The 17,447-nt window shown below is 37.7% G+C and overlaps 2 protein-coding genes across 2 annotated transcripts; both read left to right on the top strand.

Annotated features, from left to right (window-relative positions):
- The first annotated feature begins 5,848 nt into the window (after positions 1-5,848).
- Positions 5,849-13,488, top strand: LOC110930993 (putative pentatricopeptide repeat-containing protein At1g12700, mitochondrial). Its single transcript, XM_035979892.1, has 3 exons — positions 5,849-7,637; positions 7,697-7,716; positions 12,247-13,488. The coding sequence occupies exons 1-3, from the start codon at positions 5,849-5,851 to the stop codon at positions 12,427-12,429; spliced, it is 1,992 nt and encodes a 663-aa protein (XP_035835785.1). The 3' UTR covers positions 12,430-13,488.
- Positions 12,895-13,663, top strand: LOC110931002 (putative pentatricopeptide repeat-containing protein At1g12700, mitochondrial). Its single transcript, XM_022174398.1, has 3 exons — positions 12,895-13,068; positions 13,160-13,301; positions 13,599-13,663. Exons 1-3 carry the CDS (start codon positions 12,895-12,897, stop codon positions 13,661-13,663), a joined length of 381 nt encoding a protein of 126 aa, XP_022030090.1.
- The last annotated feature ends 3,784 nt before the right edge of the window (positions 13,664-17,447 follow it).

Genomic DNA, 17,447 nt, shown 5'->3' with positions numbered 1-17,447 from the left:
CGATAACCAGAACCAGAACTGTAACCCTTTTTCTTGTTTTCTCTTTGTCGAACTCTTGAGGTGTATTTTTTAGGTTTTTCAGAAAGATTTACATCTTTTATTTCAGAAATATTAATTTTTGTCAATTTGAAAACCTTTTTGATTAATTCAGTTTTGACACCTCGTATTGGAAATTCCTCATCAGAATATAATTTGTCAGAATCATTCAAAGTATATGCAACTTTAAACGTTTCGTCATCCAAATTAGATTTTGATAACAAGAATTCTTTATTGTAAACTTTTTTGCCCTGTTTGTTAGTTTGATTCGGAATGCTGGATTCAGACTTTGACTCTAACATAGACTCTGACTTTGACTCCTCGATTTCATCGTTATCTAACACATGATCCACCACTTACTTCATCAATTGAGATTGTTGATCAGTGTCAGACGATGTGAAAGTAACATCAATATTTTCTGGCAAATTGACTAAGGACTCCGACTCCCACTGTAAGTTTGTTGCCTTTTTTACTCTTTCTGAATTTGGATTTCTCGGAGAATATCCATTTTCAAGCGAGGGTGGACACTTATTGTAACTGACACCTTGTTTCTTACCAGATGTCTTTACTTTAGTATCCTTCTTCTTAGTAGGAATCTTTTCTTCAGATACTTTCTGTTCTTCAGTTACTTCATCATCCTCAAATGCTTTCATGCCTTCAACAGTTGGATAAATCATGTCAATGACATAAGAAGTACATGAGTAACTTTTTAACAAACGATTAACTCTTTCTGTTTCAATTCTTTGAATTTCCAGTTTTTGTTCCAAAGCAGCACACTTCTCAATGTAATTGTTCACAACTTTTTGCTTTATCATGAAAGTTCCTTGAAGTGTTTTCATTGCTGTTGCCTGTTCTTCGCTCGTTTCATTGAACATATTCGTGGCTTTGCTCAGCACATCATAAGATTCTTTCAACCTGTTCATGTTGTGAATCAACGTACTGTTTTGTTTCTTTACAGCTTCACAGTTTTCACAAATCACCGGACTCTTTCTTGCATCAGCTTCTTCATCAATTTTGAAAGCTAGAACTTCTTTCACTTTTCTTTTCTGACCACCGGAACATCTTCATCATCACTGCTGACTGGTGTTTTAACCTTTTTCTTTTTCTTTTTAGCTTTTTCATCTTCACTATCACTTTCTACCATCATTTTCAAGTGCTTAGCCATTCTTTTTGCATAATACGCAGTATCATCATCACTATCTTCTTCAATTCGAGCAACAAAATCTTTGTGATTTGAAGTCTTATTAGGATCATAATCATCCCAATTGAAATTTGCCCAGCTAAAGCCTTCTGGCAACTTTTCATCATCTTGATTGATTAGGCATGCTTTGTTGTTGGCTGAAATATATTTGTCCCAACTGAAATCTTCTTGATTCACCAAACATGCTCTCTTTGATGATTCTTCAATCTCCTTCCTGCCATGAGCAGTTTGCACTTGTTGTTGATGTGGCTGTTGAGTAACTTGATGATAGATCGATTTCCGATAGTAATCATTGTTGTTGTTGAACGGATTTTGAGCTCCACTTGCTTCGCGATTCTTGCACTCTCTCTTGAAGTGTCCTTTTTCCTTGCAACGAAAACAAGTGACTTTAGATTTATCAAAGCCTAAAGTAGAAACATTAGCGTCACGTAAATCATATCTTCCTGTGATCTGCTTAAATTTCTCAGCTCGTCTTAACACACTCGCCAAACACCATTTTATATCCATTAATTCCATTTCTTCAGCATCTATTTGATCGTAATCCTCTTTTGTCAACATTGGATTTCCGATCCGACCTGCCACTAAACTTCCGTAAGACTCTAACACAGTCCCCAACAAAGACATATGGCTTTTGGCAAGTTCTTCAGAATAATCCTGATCATTCTCCAGATTCAGTACAATGTTGCATTGTAACTTCTTGCCATTCTTTGTTGCTGAAATGTTTGGATCAAATGATGGATATGATGAAAACCTTGTGTTGCTGTTTGATCCTTCGGATGAACCTCCCGATGAACTCTTTGCATTGAAAGCAGTTTCAACCTTTGTAGACAAGTTGGTGGTTTTGTCATTCAACCCTGCTTTGTAATAAAGCCCAATGTCTTGTTCACCATCGAAATCTTTCATTCTTGAGATCTTTCTCTGCTCTATCTCTTGAGCCTCAATCTTTTCAATAAACTTGCTAAGTGTCAGATTGCTAAAACCTTTCTTGTTCCTTAGCATCATGAGATATGTGCCCCAAGTTTCATGTGGCAAAGCATCAGCTAATTTCTCAATCAACTCCTCATTGTCCTTATTGATGCTCACCCTCCTCATGTTTACCAACAGATTGTAGTACCTTTCAATTATCTGTTTTGTGCTTTCAGTTTTCAAACCTCTAAATAGATCAAACTCTTTCTTCAGAAGCGATTTTTTGTTTTTAATCATCTCTTGACTACCAACAAACTTCGATCTTAAAGCTTTCCAAATCGAATAAGCACTTCCATTATGTTGCAATAAGACCAAGATGTCTTCTTTCACAGCTTGTTGTAGTAGACTTAACATCATTTTTTCATTTTTGTATTTCTTTTTATCATCAACACTCATATCTTTAATAGCAATCTCCTCTTCATCGTCATTTGTCGGTTTAACATATTTCGTCTCTAAGCATTCCCAAGCATCTAAATAATTTGCCTGAACCCAGTTTTCAAACCGTCCTTCCCAACCTTTATACTCCTCAATATTCATGAGCTTAGGCGGTTTTTGCATCGTCCCCGTTTCATTTTCCAACATTGTTGCTGAGTAACAGTAATCGGGGTAGCAAAGGCGTTATAGAATTCCTCTTCTATTTTTTGGTTTTTCAAAGTTCACAAAACAGTCCTGTTCAAACGAAATTATCTTTCAAACGGGATCACTTGATGCGGAATTACAACTTTCAAATGAAATACCAGTCCAAACGAGATTAACCTTGAAACGAAATTACCCTAATTTCGTTTGAGGTAACAACCTTTCAAACGGAATACTAATTCCGTGCGGAATTATCAAGCAAGATCAGACCTTTCAAGCGGAATTACTAATTCCGCGTGGAATCACTCAAACGGAATTATGACTTTGAAGCGGAATTAGCTGATTTCGTTTGAACTTTCGAACGGAATTAATCTTTTGAAGCGAAATTACCACAAGTTCCGTGCGGAATTAAGCTGACGTCATCATCTCGATGTGAAATTTGTCAAATTGAACGAGTTTTAAGTCGTTTTAGTTCTGAAACTTTCTAGGGTTTGTTAAAACAGTATTGCGCACATGATGTTCGAAAATCAAAGCATTTTGACCGTAAAATCAAGTTTAATTTGAAAAAGAAGGTGTAGAAATCAGAATTTGCAGCTGAATTGGTATGAACTCTTCCTCCTGAGCTCTGATACCACCTGTAGGATCGTTTGCTGACCTGAGCGAGTCGTTCAGAAGCGTTTATGCTCAATACGAAAGGCAGAAACAGTCGTATTGAGGTCAATTCAGCAAGAATATCACTTTAAACTGTCGTATGATTGATTTGATGACAAATTACAGCGAGACGACACTTCGGCAGCAGTTCGGCACTGAAACCGGAATCGTTACAACTGATTTCGCTTATAAGGTATATATAGGTGTTTAATTCTGTTTGAAAGGTGCTCCAAGCGATATTAGATTCCAAGCGGAATCTAATTCCGCGCGGAATTACATGCACATACTTTCAAGCGGAATTACATATATCTCGGACTACGTGCCCTGATCTAACATTCTTAATACAAGACTCGATACAAGACGAAGTCGACAGACGTATGCACCAACATGTTATTGTCGAAACAAAAGCCAAAACAGAGCTGACCAATCAAATTATTGCCACTTAGCGTTGAACCGAATCGGCTCAAATATAGCATATATCTTTTTATGTTTCTTTCTTTCGGTAACCAGATCGGTGCTATCACAATTGTTATCTATCTTCGTTTTATAGTTTCGATTGATGTTAAACACATGGTGATATCCTTTTAAGGTATTGCATGACTTTATTTTCTTAGATATTTACTTTTGGTTACCGAGTAATAGTACTGTAGCGATACCTCAATGAAACAAACCAATACTAACAGAATTCTCACCGCATAACGCCTAAAATTTTTATCGGTTAACATTACTATATATAACATTTAAGGTAGATTCTTAGGAAAAGTAGACAAAAAAACCCATATTTTGAAAGTTAATTACAAAAATGGCATACAAGGTTCTATGGTTACACGTAGAGATAGGTAAAAGGCGGGGGTCCACCATTGTAGCTTTGATGTCTTTTATTTTGACCACCAAACTTTGTTTTTCTGTTACTTAAGAGCAGTGTTGTAAAAGTCGCTAGGCGGTCTCTAGTCGGCCGACTGGGGAGTTGGGAGTAATCGGAGTACTCGGAGAGTACTCGGGGAGTACGCGGACATGGTAAATATAAATAAAATTAATTGTTATATATTATTTATGTGTTAAAATAAGCAAAATTCATGTCAACTGGGTATAATTTAAAATGAAACATGTTTAAAGTTCAAATATTTTGAATACAAGTCCGACTAGTCTGAGTACAAGGCCGAGTAGTCCGAGTACAAGGCCGAGTAGTCCAAGTACAAGGCCGAGTAGGCCGATTTTTACCAAGTTTGACCGATTAAAAGTCAAAAAACCACGTTGACCGCCTAGACCGACTAGGCCGACTAGGCTCCGACTAGGCCGACTAGGCTCCGACTAGGCCGACTAGGCGCCGACTAGGACCGAGTACTCCCGAGGCCGACTAGTTGAGACCGCCTAGGAGGAAGTCGCCAAGGTGGAGGTCCGAGGACCGAGTACTCGCCGAGTACTCGGCCGAGGAATCCGACTTTTGCAACACTGCTTAAGAGTAAATAACAACCGGTGTCCTTTATGTTTGTATCAAATTACAACCGGTGTCCTTTAACTAAAGAAATTACAGGCTGTGTTCTTTATGTTACCAAATTTTAGCATGTTATGTCCTTTAGCCCTAACCTAGTTAAATTTTTTTGTCTAAGTCTTACCATGTGCCTCTTACATGAGGGCAACATGGTCTTTTCATCTCAATTTAACATGAATTTCGATTTCCCCCCTTGCATCTCATAGCATCTCATTGTTCATATTCATCTCAAAAACCATGGCTATTAGCTCTCTCAAAACTTCGCTAAAAAACCCTACTAGAAAAAAGGAACGTGAATCAAACCTTGTAATGGGTGCCTTCTACATACGACAAGCACTAGAACAAAACGATATCGATGAAATTTATGGTAAGCTTCCAACATTATCGTAGCTTTATCTATTAATCCCATCGTAGTTTTCATAAGAAGTTGTTTGCATATGAGCCGACCATTCTAATGGTCAGTTCTTTTGATTGTTTTATAAGAAAACAAAGATTAATTCCAAAATATTGCTCCATTGTCAACAGGTAATGAAGAGATAAGACTATTCATTATTTATATATTTTACTTTGATTTTATAATTCCAGTTCCAAACCATGCATTATATTTTTGTTTGGATTAACTGTAAAAACGAGCGATCGACTGAAAAAATGGAGAGTATAAAAGAGATTTATTTATTTCGTTTTTTAATATAAAATTGAGATGAAAAGATCATTTTGTCCTCATATGAGAGGCACTTAGTAAGAATTAACCAGAAAAATTTAACTAAGTTAGGCTAAATGACATAAAATGTTAAAAACCGATAAGATAAATGACGAGGCTGAAATTTCTTTACTTAAAACACCCCAGTTGTAATTTACTCTTTATTTATTTACCGAAACAAATAAAGAAAACCCATTCCGCCGGCTAGAACCTCAAACATTTGACGATGATGAATACCACAAACTCTGTTCTTCATGCTTTCAGAGGTAATTCTATTACCAACTCCCCTTTCTTATCTTTCCAGTTAGGTTTGCAATACGGTACTCACTCGCATGTGATTGATAAAATTACCAACTTGAATGATGCACTCAACCTGTTCGATGAAATGTCACAGAGACGCCCTTTGCCATCTATTGTTATGTTCACTCAGTTGTTGAATGCTGTTACTAAAATGAAACATTTTCCCTCTTCTCTTCATCTTTTCAACCAAATGTGTTCTCTTGGTGTCCCTGTTAATGAATATTCTATGAGCATTGCAATCAAGTGTTGTTGTCAGTTGTATCGCACCAAAGACGGTTTCGCAGTCCTAGGAAGCTGCTTTAGGCGAGCTATTGCACCCAATGTCTTCATATTTAATGCACTCTTAGACGGACTCGTCCTCGAAGATAAGATTCTTGAAGCAGAGAATCTATTCAAGAAGCTTATTAAACAAAAACTTTGTGAACCTTATGTAGTTACTTACAACACAATGATTAAAGGGCTTTGCAAGTTCGGTAATAACGTTACAGCAGTTGCTTTGCTCAGGCTAATGGAACAAACAAACTGCAAGCCTGATATTTTTACATATAACACCATCATTGATAGTCTTTTCAAGGATAAAATGATAGATGACGCTTTCAAGCTCTTTAAAGAAATGGTATCTTACAAAGGTATTCTACCAGATGTCATCACCTACAACTCTTTAATTTGTGGTCTTTGTAAATTAGGTCGTTGGGATGAGGCCTCAAAGCTGCTAAAAGAAATGGAGGATGAGAACATTTCTCCGGATGTGCAAACCTTTAATGTATTAGCTGATGCATTTTGCAAGGAAGGTAAAGTAGAAGAAGCTGAGGCTGTTATCAACATCATGGTTGCGAGAGGTAAGGCTCCAGATTTAGTGACATACAACTCACTTATTGATGGTTACTGTCTGCGAGGTGAAATGATTAAAGCAAGGGAGATTTTTGATTCCATTACACATAGAGGCCTCGTTCCTGATGTTGTTACTTACAATAGCTTATTGAATGGGTATTGCAAGAATCGGAATATAGAAGAGGCAATGCAAATGTTTCCTCAAATGACCAGACAAGGTTTAAAACCCAATGTGGTCACTTACAACACCATGTTACAAGGATTGTTTCAGGTTGGGCGTTGTGTAGATGCACACAAACTCTTCGATGAGATGCATGCACAAGGCCTAATTCCAGACCAATGCACGTATCGAATAATCTTAGAGGGCCTTTGCAACAACCGTCAAGCAGAAGAGGCTCTCTCTTTGTTTCATTTGTTGGGTGATTCAAAACTTAATTCTGATATCGTTGTGTACAATATCCTCATTGATGGTGCAGGAAAATATGGGAAAGTGGATATTGCGAGGGTTCTTTTCCAAGGTCTAATTGATAAAGGCTTGCAACCTAATGTTCGTACATGCACTGTGATGATAAGTGGTTTTTGTCAGGAAGGTCTATTGGGGGAAGCCAAGTTGTTGTTTCTTAAAATGGATGAGAGTGGCTGCCCGCCAAATGATGTTACTTACCGTGTTCTTCTCCAAGGATATCTAAAGAACCAGCACTATGATGATGTGGTGATGCTTTTACAGGAAATGGATGATAGAGGTTACACACTTGATGCGTCAACTTTAACATTATTAATAGATCAGATCGCAGCTGGTTCACTAGATAGGAGTATGCTAAAGTTGTTCGGTAAGCTTGTGCCAAAAGAATTAATGGACGATCCTAGCTTATGCGACTGGGAGTGAAACTGAAATAGCATTTGTTGTAGTTTAATGATGTTTTGCTTGTTTCGTGAATACCAGCTGTAACTCCGTTAAGTCAGGTACAGTTTTGTCTTTTTTCTATTATTTATAATAATTCATTTATTAAACCCTCCCATTTTAATCCATTTTCTTCAACCTATTTTGAATAAACAGAAAGCAAGCAACTCTATGTTCTGTTTCATGCTCAAATGACAATCCCACGCGCCAGAATGCTTTCAAATCCTCCGCTCTGATTTCATGGAGATCCATACATGTCACTCTCTCTCCAACCCCTGTCTTTCTCTCTCTAATAACCTATCACATGTATCACGTACAATACTTGATAATCGCAGACCGGTAAGCAGCAGCAGACAATCAGCGGACACTTCACTCCGGCTAGACAGGACAGACACTTCACTCCGGTGATCTATCAAAGGTGAGAATCTAGCTGGAGTTAGCCGGAACAGGAAGGTATTTCGATTTCCGTTCACTTTTAATTCCTGCGTCAATAGATTTTTGCTGAAACATGAAATTAGATTATGACAAAGTAGCACCCTTACTCAACCTGTTCATGTGTCTAAAGGAGACTCTGTTGTAGCAGCATTCCCTTCTAATGAAACTAATATTAGTTATGGAATTGATTTTTTGTAGGTAATTATGTTTGTTCACATCGTTTGTTTTGTTTTGTTTAGATACATATATACAAACATATTCATAGATTGCTATGTTTGAGATACACACATTCAACTGTATACAGTAAAAATGTTATATTCATCACATAAGGTCTTCTAAGAGGAGTCCATGGTCACATAGGTTGAAGATCATGGGTTAAAAGGAGAGGGTTTAATAAATGAATTGTTATAAATAAAAGAAAACGACAAAATTTTACCTGACTTAACAGAGTTCTTGGATGGGATTAAGTCAGTTGGACCAAAATGGCAACGGTGAAAAGTTTTTGGACCCACGGGCTATAAATGAAACCTTTGGACTATACTGGCAAAACTGCCCAAACCACAGGGACCAAAATGGCACTTTACTCTTATATATATCAACAATGTGGATATCATAGCTAGATCATAGTTTTTCTTTTCTAAAAGCAGCACTGTATTAGCAATCAACCCTTGATTATTCAAAATCTTTGGAATGTTATCATAGCATGCTTTAGTTAGGTAAGCTTGTGCCAAGTAAAGTGATGGAAGGTCCCGGTTTTTTATGTAGTTGAAAATTGATTGCTGATGAAGGGAAATGAAGATTGTACCTTCAAAGTGTAGAAGATAAGAAATCTGTACCGAATTTTATTTGGTCTTCATGTGTTTATTCAATGGGTATCATTTATTATATGTTTACATACTTGTATCTATTTTTAGTACATTGTTGTTTCCATGATCATGGATGTTACATCCTCGTAATTCATATATGTGATTAGGCATGGGGTACATTCAATAAAAAAACAAAGGGAGGTAGGGAGCACAACCTTTAGTAGGCTACAGGGGTTTGGAATAAAACCCCTAGGGGCTTTATCACGACAACTCAGCGTTACCTCACCGCCACGTCACACAGGGGCTTTAAAGCCTCTTCCTTTAACTTGCAGAGTGTGGTATAAAGCCTAGGGGTGTTCAGAATTCGTTTCGAATTCGAAAAATTCGAAATTCGATTATCAGGAATTTGTTTCGATTATAAAAATCCGAATTCGAATTCGATTCAATTCGAGTCAAGTAAATCGAATACGAATCGGATACGAATTTATAATTTCAAATTCGATTCGAAATTCGAATAAAAATTATACATTTTATTTATTATTTTTATATATAATACATATATAACTTTTATTGGGCTATACTATAAATTATTTTAAAAATTTATTCCAAGTATTAAAATTACCCATTAACAAACCCACTACATGGCCCATAACTAAAACCTAAGTAACAAATCTATCAGTAGATTTCTAACCCTAAAAATATTAACTTGTAGTGGTTATTCCCGAATTCTCGTTTTGAATGTTAGACTTATGGTAATTTTTCTGCTTTCTGTTCGTTTTGTTCTGTTTTTGACTTTTCCCCAGCCCCTTGCTGGGCTCTATATATTTATATATATAGTGTGTTTGCCGCTCAAAAAAAAAATTTGGAATGTTTTATGGCTGCTTTAAAACTTATGTTTCATTTTAATAGTTATTTACATGTTTTAAAAGAAACTGAATCAAATCGAATTTATTCGAATTCGATTCGAATTCGAATTCGAATTTTTAATCGAATACGAATTGGGTTTTTTATTCGAATACAAATTCAAATCGAATTGGGTAGGTTTTAATCAAATACAATCGAATTCGAATTCAAGGACAAATAAAAATTATTCGAATAATTCGAAAATTGGATATTCGATTCGATGAACACCCCTAATAGCCCCCCTTTAAACTATAGCGCCCCCTTTAAAGCAAACTCACCTTGGTTCCCTCAAATTCTACTCGTTAACGTGCTGGCGGAAGGAGGATGCCCCCCCTCCCTTTAATTGCGGCGGTGTGGTCGATGGCGCCCCAGGGGCGCTATACTTGCTTAGTTGGCGGGGTGGCGCTAAGCCACACCCCCTGGCCTTATAAGTAAGTAAATCTTTAAATAAAATCAAGAGTTAATTACATGGATGGTTCATGGCGTAGTCGTGTAGGTAGACATTACCCCTTTTTTTGTTAAAACTTTTATCGACCAAAATACAATACTATTAAAAATAAAAATAGCAAACAACTTTTAATAGTTGGACTCACTTGAAAATAAAACAAAAAAAACAAGCCTAACCAACCATATAGTGCCGACTTCTCAAACTTCATCACCCTTCCCCCAACACACTTCTCCTCCTTCTCACCACACATCTCCGTTGGCAACACATATTCGGAATACATGAATGGAAGGAGAGAGAGAGAGAGAGAGACCAAGTGAGAGGTGGAGAGAGATAATCGAGGCAAGGGCAACGAGTTTTAGGCGATGAGGTTATGCGTCAATTTTTTTTTATAAAATTATCATTTTAATATTTAGAGTAAACTACAATTTTCATCCATGTGGTTTGATGATTTTAACACTCTTAGCACAATAATTTAAAAATTGCATCTATTACCCATTAGTTTGTTGATTCTAACAGTTTTAGTCCACATCACACTGACACCGTCAGTATAGTTCTATTAAGTCATGATAAAGAAAACTATAATACCCTTGGTATTAATAAATATGAAAGAGGTATTTATGCATCACAACTCTCTTTTCACGGTAACACTATTGACACATGCAACCATAAAACATAAAACAAACGTGTGATCGCATATCCGTTCCATACAGGGCCGGCCAATCTGTGCCGTCGCTCGAAGCCCAAATTTTTAAGTAGCCCGAAAAGTTTTTATAAGCTTTATATATATAGTAAATTATGTATTTAAGATTCGTATTCATTTATTGTACATAAAATTGTTGGTGGTGGGCTGAAAAAAATCATCTCAAAATAATGTAGAGGTTTCAAGTTCAAGGCTTGGCTTCACCATGAAGGCCTATTTTTTTAAATTCATTTACCCTCATGGGCGAAGCTTTTAAGGGGCGGGAGGGGGCGGCCGACCCCCTGAACTTTTCGCTCAGTAGTGGAGAGTATGTAGTTTTTGTATAGAAATTCTTGGGTATATACGTTTTCGACCCCCCAGTTTTATAGAAATTTTTAGGTCAGGTGACTTCCGCCCCCTCGGTCGGAAATTTCAAGCTTCGCCACTGTTTACCCTTACCACAATTTTGGCCCAGTTTTTTATTGTGCCCGAGGCCTAAATTATTTTGAAAGTTTTCTGTGAATTTTTTTTTCTAATCTCATACTCGGTCTCGTACCCATCGGGTTTTGGGTATACGTTGCCCGGATGTTTCGGGTTTTAAGTATACCAGCTGGGCTGGTTTTTTTTTTTTTTTTTTGTTTGTCATCTGTAAATTAAATGCACAAAATAGGCTTTAAATTTTTAATACTTGAATAAGAACATGCTTTCAAAATTCGATTTTTAGGTTCAAGCGTCAACTCCGTTTCCCTGAGGAGACACCGATACGATCATGAGTCTCACAAATTCTCTTCTTATCAAATTCAGACCTAATTTTATCACCATATCCTTCTTTCTTCACTCTAATTTCTCCACAAACCGATCCATGCTTTACAAAATCACCAACTTGAATCATGCACTCAACCTGTTCGATGAAATGTCACAGAGACACCCGCTTCCATCTGTTGTTCAGTTTAATCAGCTGTTACCAAAATGAAACATTTTTCTACCTCTCTTCATCTTTTCAACCAAATGTGTTCCCTTGGTGTCCAACTCCATCAGCATTGCAAGGCTGTTGCTTTAGGCGAGCAATTGCACCTGATGTGTACATCTTTAATGCCCTCTTAGACGGACTCGTTCTTGAAGATAGGATTCTTGAAGCGGAGATGTTATTCAAGAAGCTCATCAAACAAAAACTTTGTGAACCTGATGTTGTTATGTACAGCACTATGATTAAAGGGCTTTGCAAGTTCGGTAATAACGACACAGCAGTTGCTTTGCTCAGGCTAATGGAACAAACAAACTGCAAGCCTGATATTTTTACATATAGCACCATCATTGATAGGATAAAATGATGGATGATGCTTTCAAGCTCTTTAAAGAAATGGTATTTGAAAAAGGAATTTTACCAAATGTCATTACCTACACCTCTGTAATTCATGGCCTTTGTAACTTAGGTCGTTGGGATGAGGCCTCAAAGCTGCTAGAAGAAATGGAGGATGATTTCTCCAGATGTACGTACCTTTAGTTGATGCTTTTTGCAAGGAAGGTAAAGTAGAAGAAGCTGAGGCTATTATCAACATCATGATTGAGAGAGGTGAGGTTCCAGACATACAACTCACTTATTGATGGTTACTGTCTGCGAGGTGAAATGATCAAAGCAAAAAAAACTTTTTTGATTCACTGACGCTTAGAGGTCTCGTCCCTGATGTTGTCGCTTACAGTAGTTTGTTGAATGGGTTTTGCAAAAATCTGAACATAGAAAAAGCTATGCAAATGTTTCACGAAATGACTGGAAAAGGTTTAAAGCCCAATGTAGTCACTTACAACACCATGATACAAGGATTCTTTCAGGTTGGGCGTTGTAACTCTTTGATGAGATGCATGCACAAGGCCAAATCCCAAACCAATACACTTATCGAATAGTTTTAGAGGGCCTTTGCAACAATCGTCAAGTAGAAGAGGCTCTCTCTCTTTTTTTTTTTTTCATTTGATGGGTGATAGCAAGCTTAATTCTGATATTGTTGTGCACAATATCCTCATTGATGGTGCAGGAAAATGTGGGAAAGTGGATATTGCGAGGGTTCTTCTCCAAGGTCTAATTGACAAAGGCTTGCAACTTAATGTTCGTACATATAACGTGAGATCAGTGGTTTTTGTCGGGAAGGTCAGTTGGGGGAAGCAAAGTTATTGTTTCTTAAAATGGACGAGAGTGGATGCCCCCCAGATAATGTTACTTACCGTGTTTTTCTCCAAAGAACAAGCACTATGATGATGTAAAGATGCTTTTAAAGGAAATGGATGATGGAAGAGGTTACTCACTTGATGCTTCGACTTTATCATTATTTATAGATCAGATAGCAGCTGGTTCTTTAGATAGAAGTATGCTTAAGTTGTTAGGTAAGCTTGTCTCAAAAGAATTAATGGACCATCCTAGGTTGTGCACCTGGGAGAGAAACTGAAATAGTAGTATATGTGGGTGGGATAAGAAATGGAGACTATAACTTGCAAAATGTGGAAAGTGGTGTTCATGTGTTTGGTCATCAGACATTCTGCATTTAATGAATTCACATCTGTGTTTGTTGTAGTTTTGTGATATTTTGCTTGTTGATCCTGCAATATCACTGTCTTGAGACATGATAGATATTTCACAGTTTATCAATTTTATTTGCTAGTTTGAGTTAAATACAATATTAGCCATTATCTTTGTGCTGCGGGCTAACATTGCTTCTGAATTCTCATCATCATGGGCGAAGCTTTGAAGGGGTGGCCGACCCCCCGAACTTTTCGCTCAGTAGTAGAGGGTATGTAGTTTTCGTATAGAAATTTTTGGGTATATCCATTTTCGACCCCTTGGTTTTATAGAAATTTTTAGGTCCGGTGACTTCCGCCCCCGGTCGGAAATATCAAGCTTCGCAAGTCATCATTCATAAGCAAGATGTCTGAAAAGATACATGAATGATGAGAATTTAGAAGCCAGAAAGGACATGATGCAGAATCAGTTGAACCCAGTCATGCTTATGGTGCAAACCCAACAATGATGTGCTTCCCGGTGCTATAAAAAAATGCAGGTATTTCTAAAATCTAGTCACTTCCTAAAGGTTAACTTTTGATATTTTACTAACGGTTTGATAATATTGTAGCAAGCCGAATGTTCATGTATTGATAACCAAACACATATAAACTAAAGGTACTGATACGATGATGAATTGCACATATTTTTTTCTTCAAGTTCAGACGTAATTATTATATCCAGTTAGGTCCTCTCAAAGCTTCCCTTCACTCCAACGTATCCTCATATCGATCCATGTTTGAAAAAGATACCAACTTGAATGATACCATGAAATGTCACACAGACGACCTTTGCCATCCGTTCTTAAGTTTAATCAGTTGTTGACTGATGTTACTAAAATGAAACATTTTCTTCCTCTCTTGACCTTTTCAACCAAATGGGTGTCCCTCTTGATAAATAGCCCATGATCATTGCAATCAAGTGTTGTATCGCACCAAAGACGGGTTTGCACTCCTAGGTTATTGCTTTAGGCGAGCTATTGCACCTGATGTCTACATATTTAGTGCACTCTTAGATGGACTCATAATCGATCCATAGGCATTGTAGATTTTATTAGCAATCCAAATCTTTATGTAGTATCAGAGCACCTGCAAGATGTGATGATCTAAGTTTGATGAAATATGATACTTAAGATGTGATGATCAAATATGATATATATAATTATGGGTCATTTTTTCAGTCAGGTTGGGTTGGCCTCTTGTTCAGCTGGGTTGTTGGACAAGGACTTTTTTTCTTGTTAATATTATAAAATTTCTGTAAATTATTAAGGCATTATTTATGATTAAAATAAATAATAATATTGTTATAAAAATAAATCTTCAAATAAAAACAGTTTTAAAGAATTAAGGAGGAACGAATCTAGTAGATATTTAAGAGGTTCTAAGATTCGTTCCTCCTTAATTCTTTTGAGTTAGGAGATCATTAGTGCAAAGGGCTAAATACACTCACCTCCAAATCAGATTTATACAAGATGCCCAAAAAAAATACTCCAATCCTATAACATCTTAACTCATACTTACATTTCTCCATTATCACCACATTTTACATTTTATATTTTTCTATACTCAATTTATCATAGTTAATCCCTTCTTTATTTTTTCCTAATTAAAATAAAAATAAACTAATTACATAAATTAAAATAACTAAATTATATAAAACCAAAAAATTAAACAAGGTTGGTTCTGTTGAAATTGTAGGAATCCGTTCGTGTAAAATAAATAAAATAATTTATTAACTTGAAATACAAGAACAATAACAGAATTACAACTGAAAAGAAAATACAATTACAACTGAAAAAGGAAAAACAAGAACAGAAATCCGAACAGAAAAACTGTTCTTTGGCTGAGGATCGTGTTAGACACGGGTCCCTTAAAACAAATTTCGTGTCTCCCAAGAGAACACGTTTGTTTCCAGGATACAACAGCCGCAAGCAGTTGCACCGCCGGTCTTGACTTCAACCCGAAGGTGCACCTCAAAAGCTTGAAGGAAAGTGAAGAAATCTGCAGTTAAAAGATTGTAGAGAGCTTGTGAATTTCGGTGTCAAGAATCTGCCATAGGAACCTCCTATTTATATTGTAGGTCTTGAAGAAACTGAAAAACGAATTAAATGGGTGAATTAAACTGCATTAAACGTCTTTAATGCACTTTAATTCGTCATTTAATTCTCAGTCAAACGCATTAACTTCGTCAGTTTCAAATGCTGAATGTAACTGCACTAGCATTAACTGCAGCAGAAAGCTTTCGCGCGCGCGCAAGACACACTGCCGCGCGCGCAGGTCTGCAACTTCACGCGCGGTGCATCCTCTTGGCTCAAGTCCATGCGCGCGTGCGCCACGTCACCTGTGAGCCTATACGAGCGCGCCACACAGTCGCGCCGTATTGGCTCACTCTGGTGAGCCGCGCACGACACAGCATGACCCATGCACCATGCACGCAACCGCGCGCCTCCGTGCCATGTGTACTCGCGCGCGCATGCGCATGACTGCCACGTCATGCGCCGCATCACCTACCAGTTGGTCCTTGCAACCCTTGTGCTCCACCACACGCGCGCGGTCAAAAATACAAAGGCGGCTCTCAAGCGGCTCGCGGTGATGCGAAGTGCAAAGTGCGCCATCAAAGCGCCACATTGCCCACGCCACGCGCGCGCGCGCGAGCGTGTGCGAGTGCGAGTTAGGGTGCTCCGCACCCTTCGCGAGGACACTAGTGTGTGCTTCCATGAAACAATAAGGATGGAGAGATCCTACTTAAATACCCCTTTAAGTTCCATCTCTCATCCTATGTGGGACAAGGTGCCACTTTCCCACTTATTTCAGCATTCAAGTTTCAAACACCAAACTTTGAGCATCGATATCTCATTCATCTTAGCTCCGTTTTAGACGTGGTTTAGTTCGTTGTGAAGCCATTCCAACGTAGAACACAAACCCACAAATAAATACATAAAACCCGCTCATTTTATTATATTTATTTTTAGTCCAAAATTAGGAAAAAATTATTTTCCTAACAAAATTTCCAACAATCCCCCACATGAATAGAAATCGATCTATCAAGTTTCAACGATACACGTTCAACAGTTGAGCATTGCAAGATAGGTAGGTGTAACCTTTGAACCTCCTTTTTTGAAGCATACTTAGCCTCCTAGGGTCTTGTAGACGCGGTGTCCTTGAACAATTCCCCATTTATGTAGGCGACAATATACATTCACTCAATACTCTCCCTGGTCGAGTCAATACCTCATGGTTGTGTCCGTTTATGGTCATGGAACACGTTCCTGGTTCTGCGAGAGCTCTAGAATTTGCGCCTCCCCACAAATCCATTCGAAGCGACCCCACTTCTCTCTAACATAGGTGATTCCTCTGAATCATTAAAAGCATCATGGTTAATTTGGATTTCCTCAAAATCCTTAACCTCAACATGCTTAACCTTTCCTTCATGTCACTGATTGGAATGGACTAGGAAGTATAGAAACTCCCTTTATTGATTTTGGGGCACCCCCCACAGTGACTCCCTTTGGGTTTATGATTAAGTTTGCCTATTGAACCTAGATCTTGGGATCTCCAATCAACTAGGTTAGGTTTCCCTCATATTCCCTTCATCTATGGGCTTTAGTCCCATTCCTCTTGACAACCTATACACCTTATCTGTGCTTAAGCCTTTTGTTAACGGGTCCGCAATGTTCTCATTTGACCTCACATAGTCAACTGAGATAACACCCGTTGAGATAAGTTGTCGTACCATGTTGTGTCTACGTCGAATGTGCCTTGATCTGCCATTGTACATCATGCTTTGTGCTCTAGCAAGAGCAGACTGATTGTCACAATGTATGCAGATCGCCGTCAACGGCTTTAGCCATCTTGGAATATCTTCTACAAATTGACGTAGCAACTCTGCCTCTTCCCCGATTTTATCTAAAGCGACGAATTCGGATTCCATCGTAGATCTAGCTATAACCGTTTGCTTGGAAGACTTCCAAGCTA

Source organism: Helianthus annuus, chromosome 11 (assembly GCF_002127325.2).
Source record: "Helianthus annuus cultivar XRQ/B chromosome 11, HanXRQr2.0-SUNRISE, whole genome shotgun sequence".
Taxonomy (NCBI): domain Eukaryota; kingdom Viridiplantae; phylum Streptophyta; class Magnoliopsida; order Asterales; family Asteraceae; genus Helianthus; species Helianthus annuus.
This window is presented reverse-complemented; position numbering and strand designations above follow the sequence as displayed.

Bases quoted from the DNA above. Each gene is read 5' to 3' on its own strand.
- LOC110930993 (XM_035979892.1), top strand. From the start codon at position 5,849: ATGATGAATACCACAAACTCTGTTCTTCATGCTTTCAGAGGTAATTCT. The intron at 7,638-7,696 runs GAAACTGAAATA...CGTGAATACCAG, and splicing joins TAGCTTATGCGACTGGGAGT to CTGTAACTCCGTTAAGTCAG. The intron at 7,717-12,246 runs GTACAGTTTTGT...CATCATTGATAG, and splicing joins CTGTAACTCCGTTAAGTCAG to GATAAAATGATGGATGATGC.
- LOC110931002 (XM_022174398.1), top strand. From the start codon at position 12,895: ATGGGTGATAGCAAGCTTAATTCTGATATTGTTGTGCACAATATCCTC. The intron at 13,069-13,159 runs GTCAGTTGGGGG...TTTTCTCCAAAG, and splicing joins CAGTGGTTTTTGTCGGGAAG to AACAAGCACTATGATGATGT. The intron at 13,302-13,598 runs GTAAGCTTGTCT...ATACAATATTAG, and splicing joins AAGTATGCTTAAGTTGTTAG to CCATTATCTTTGTGCTGCGG.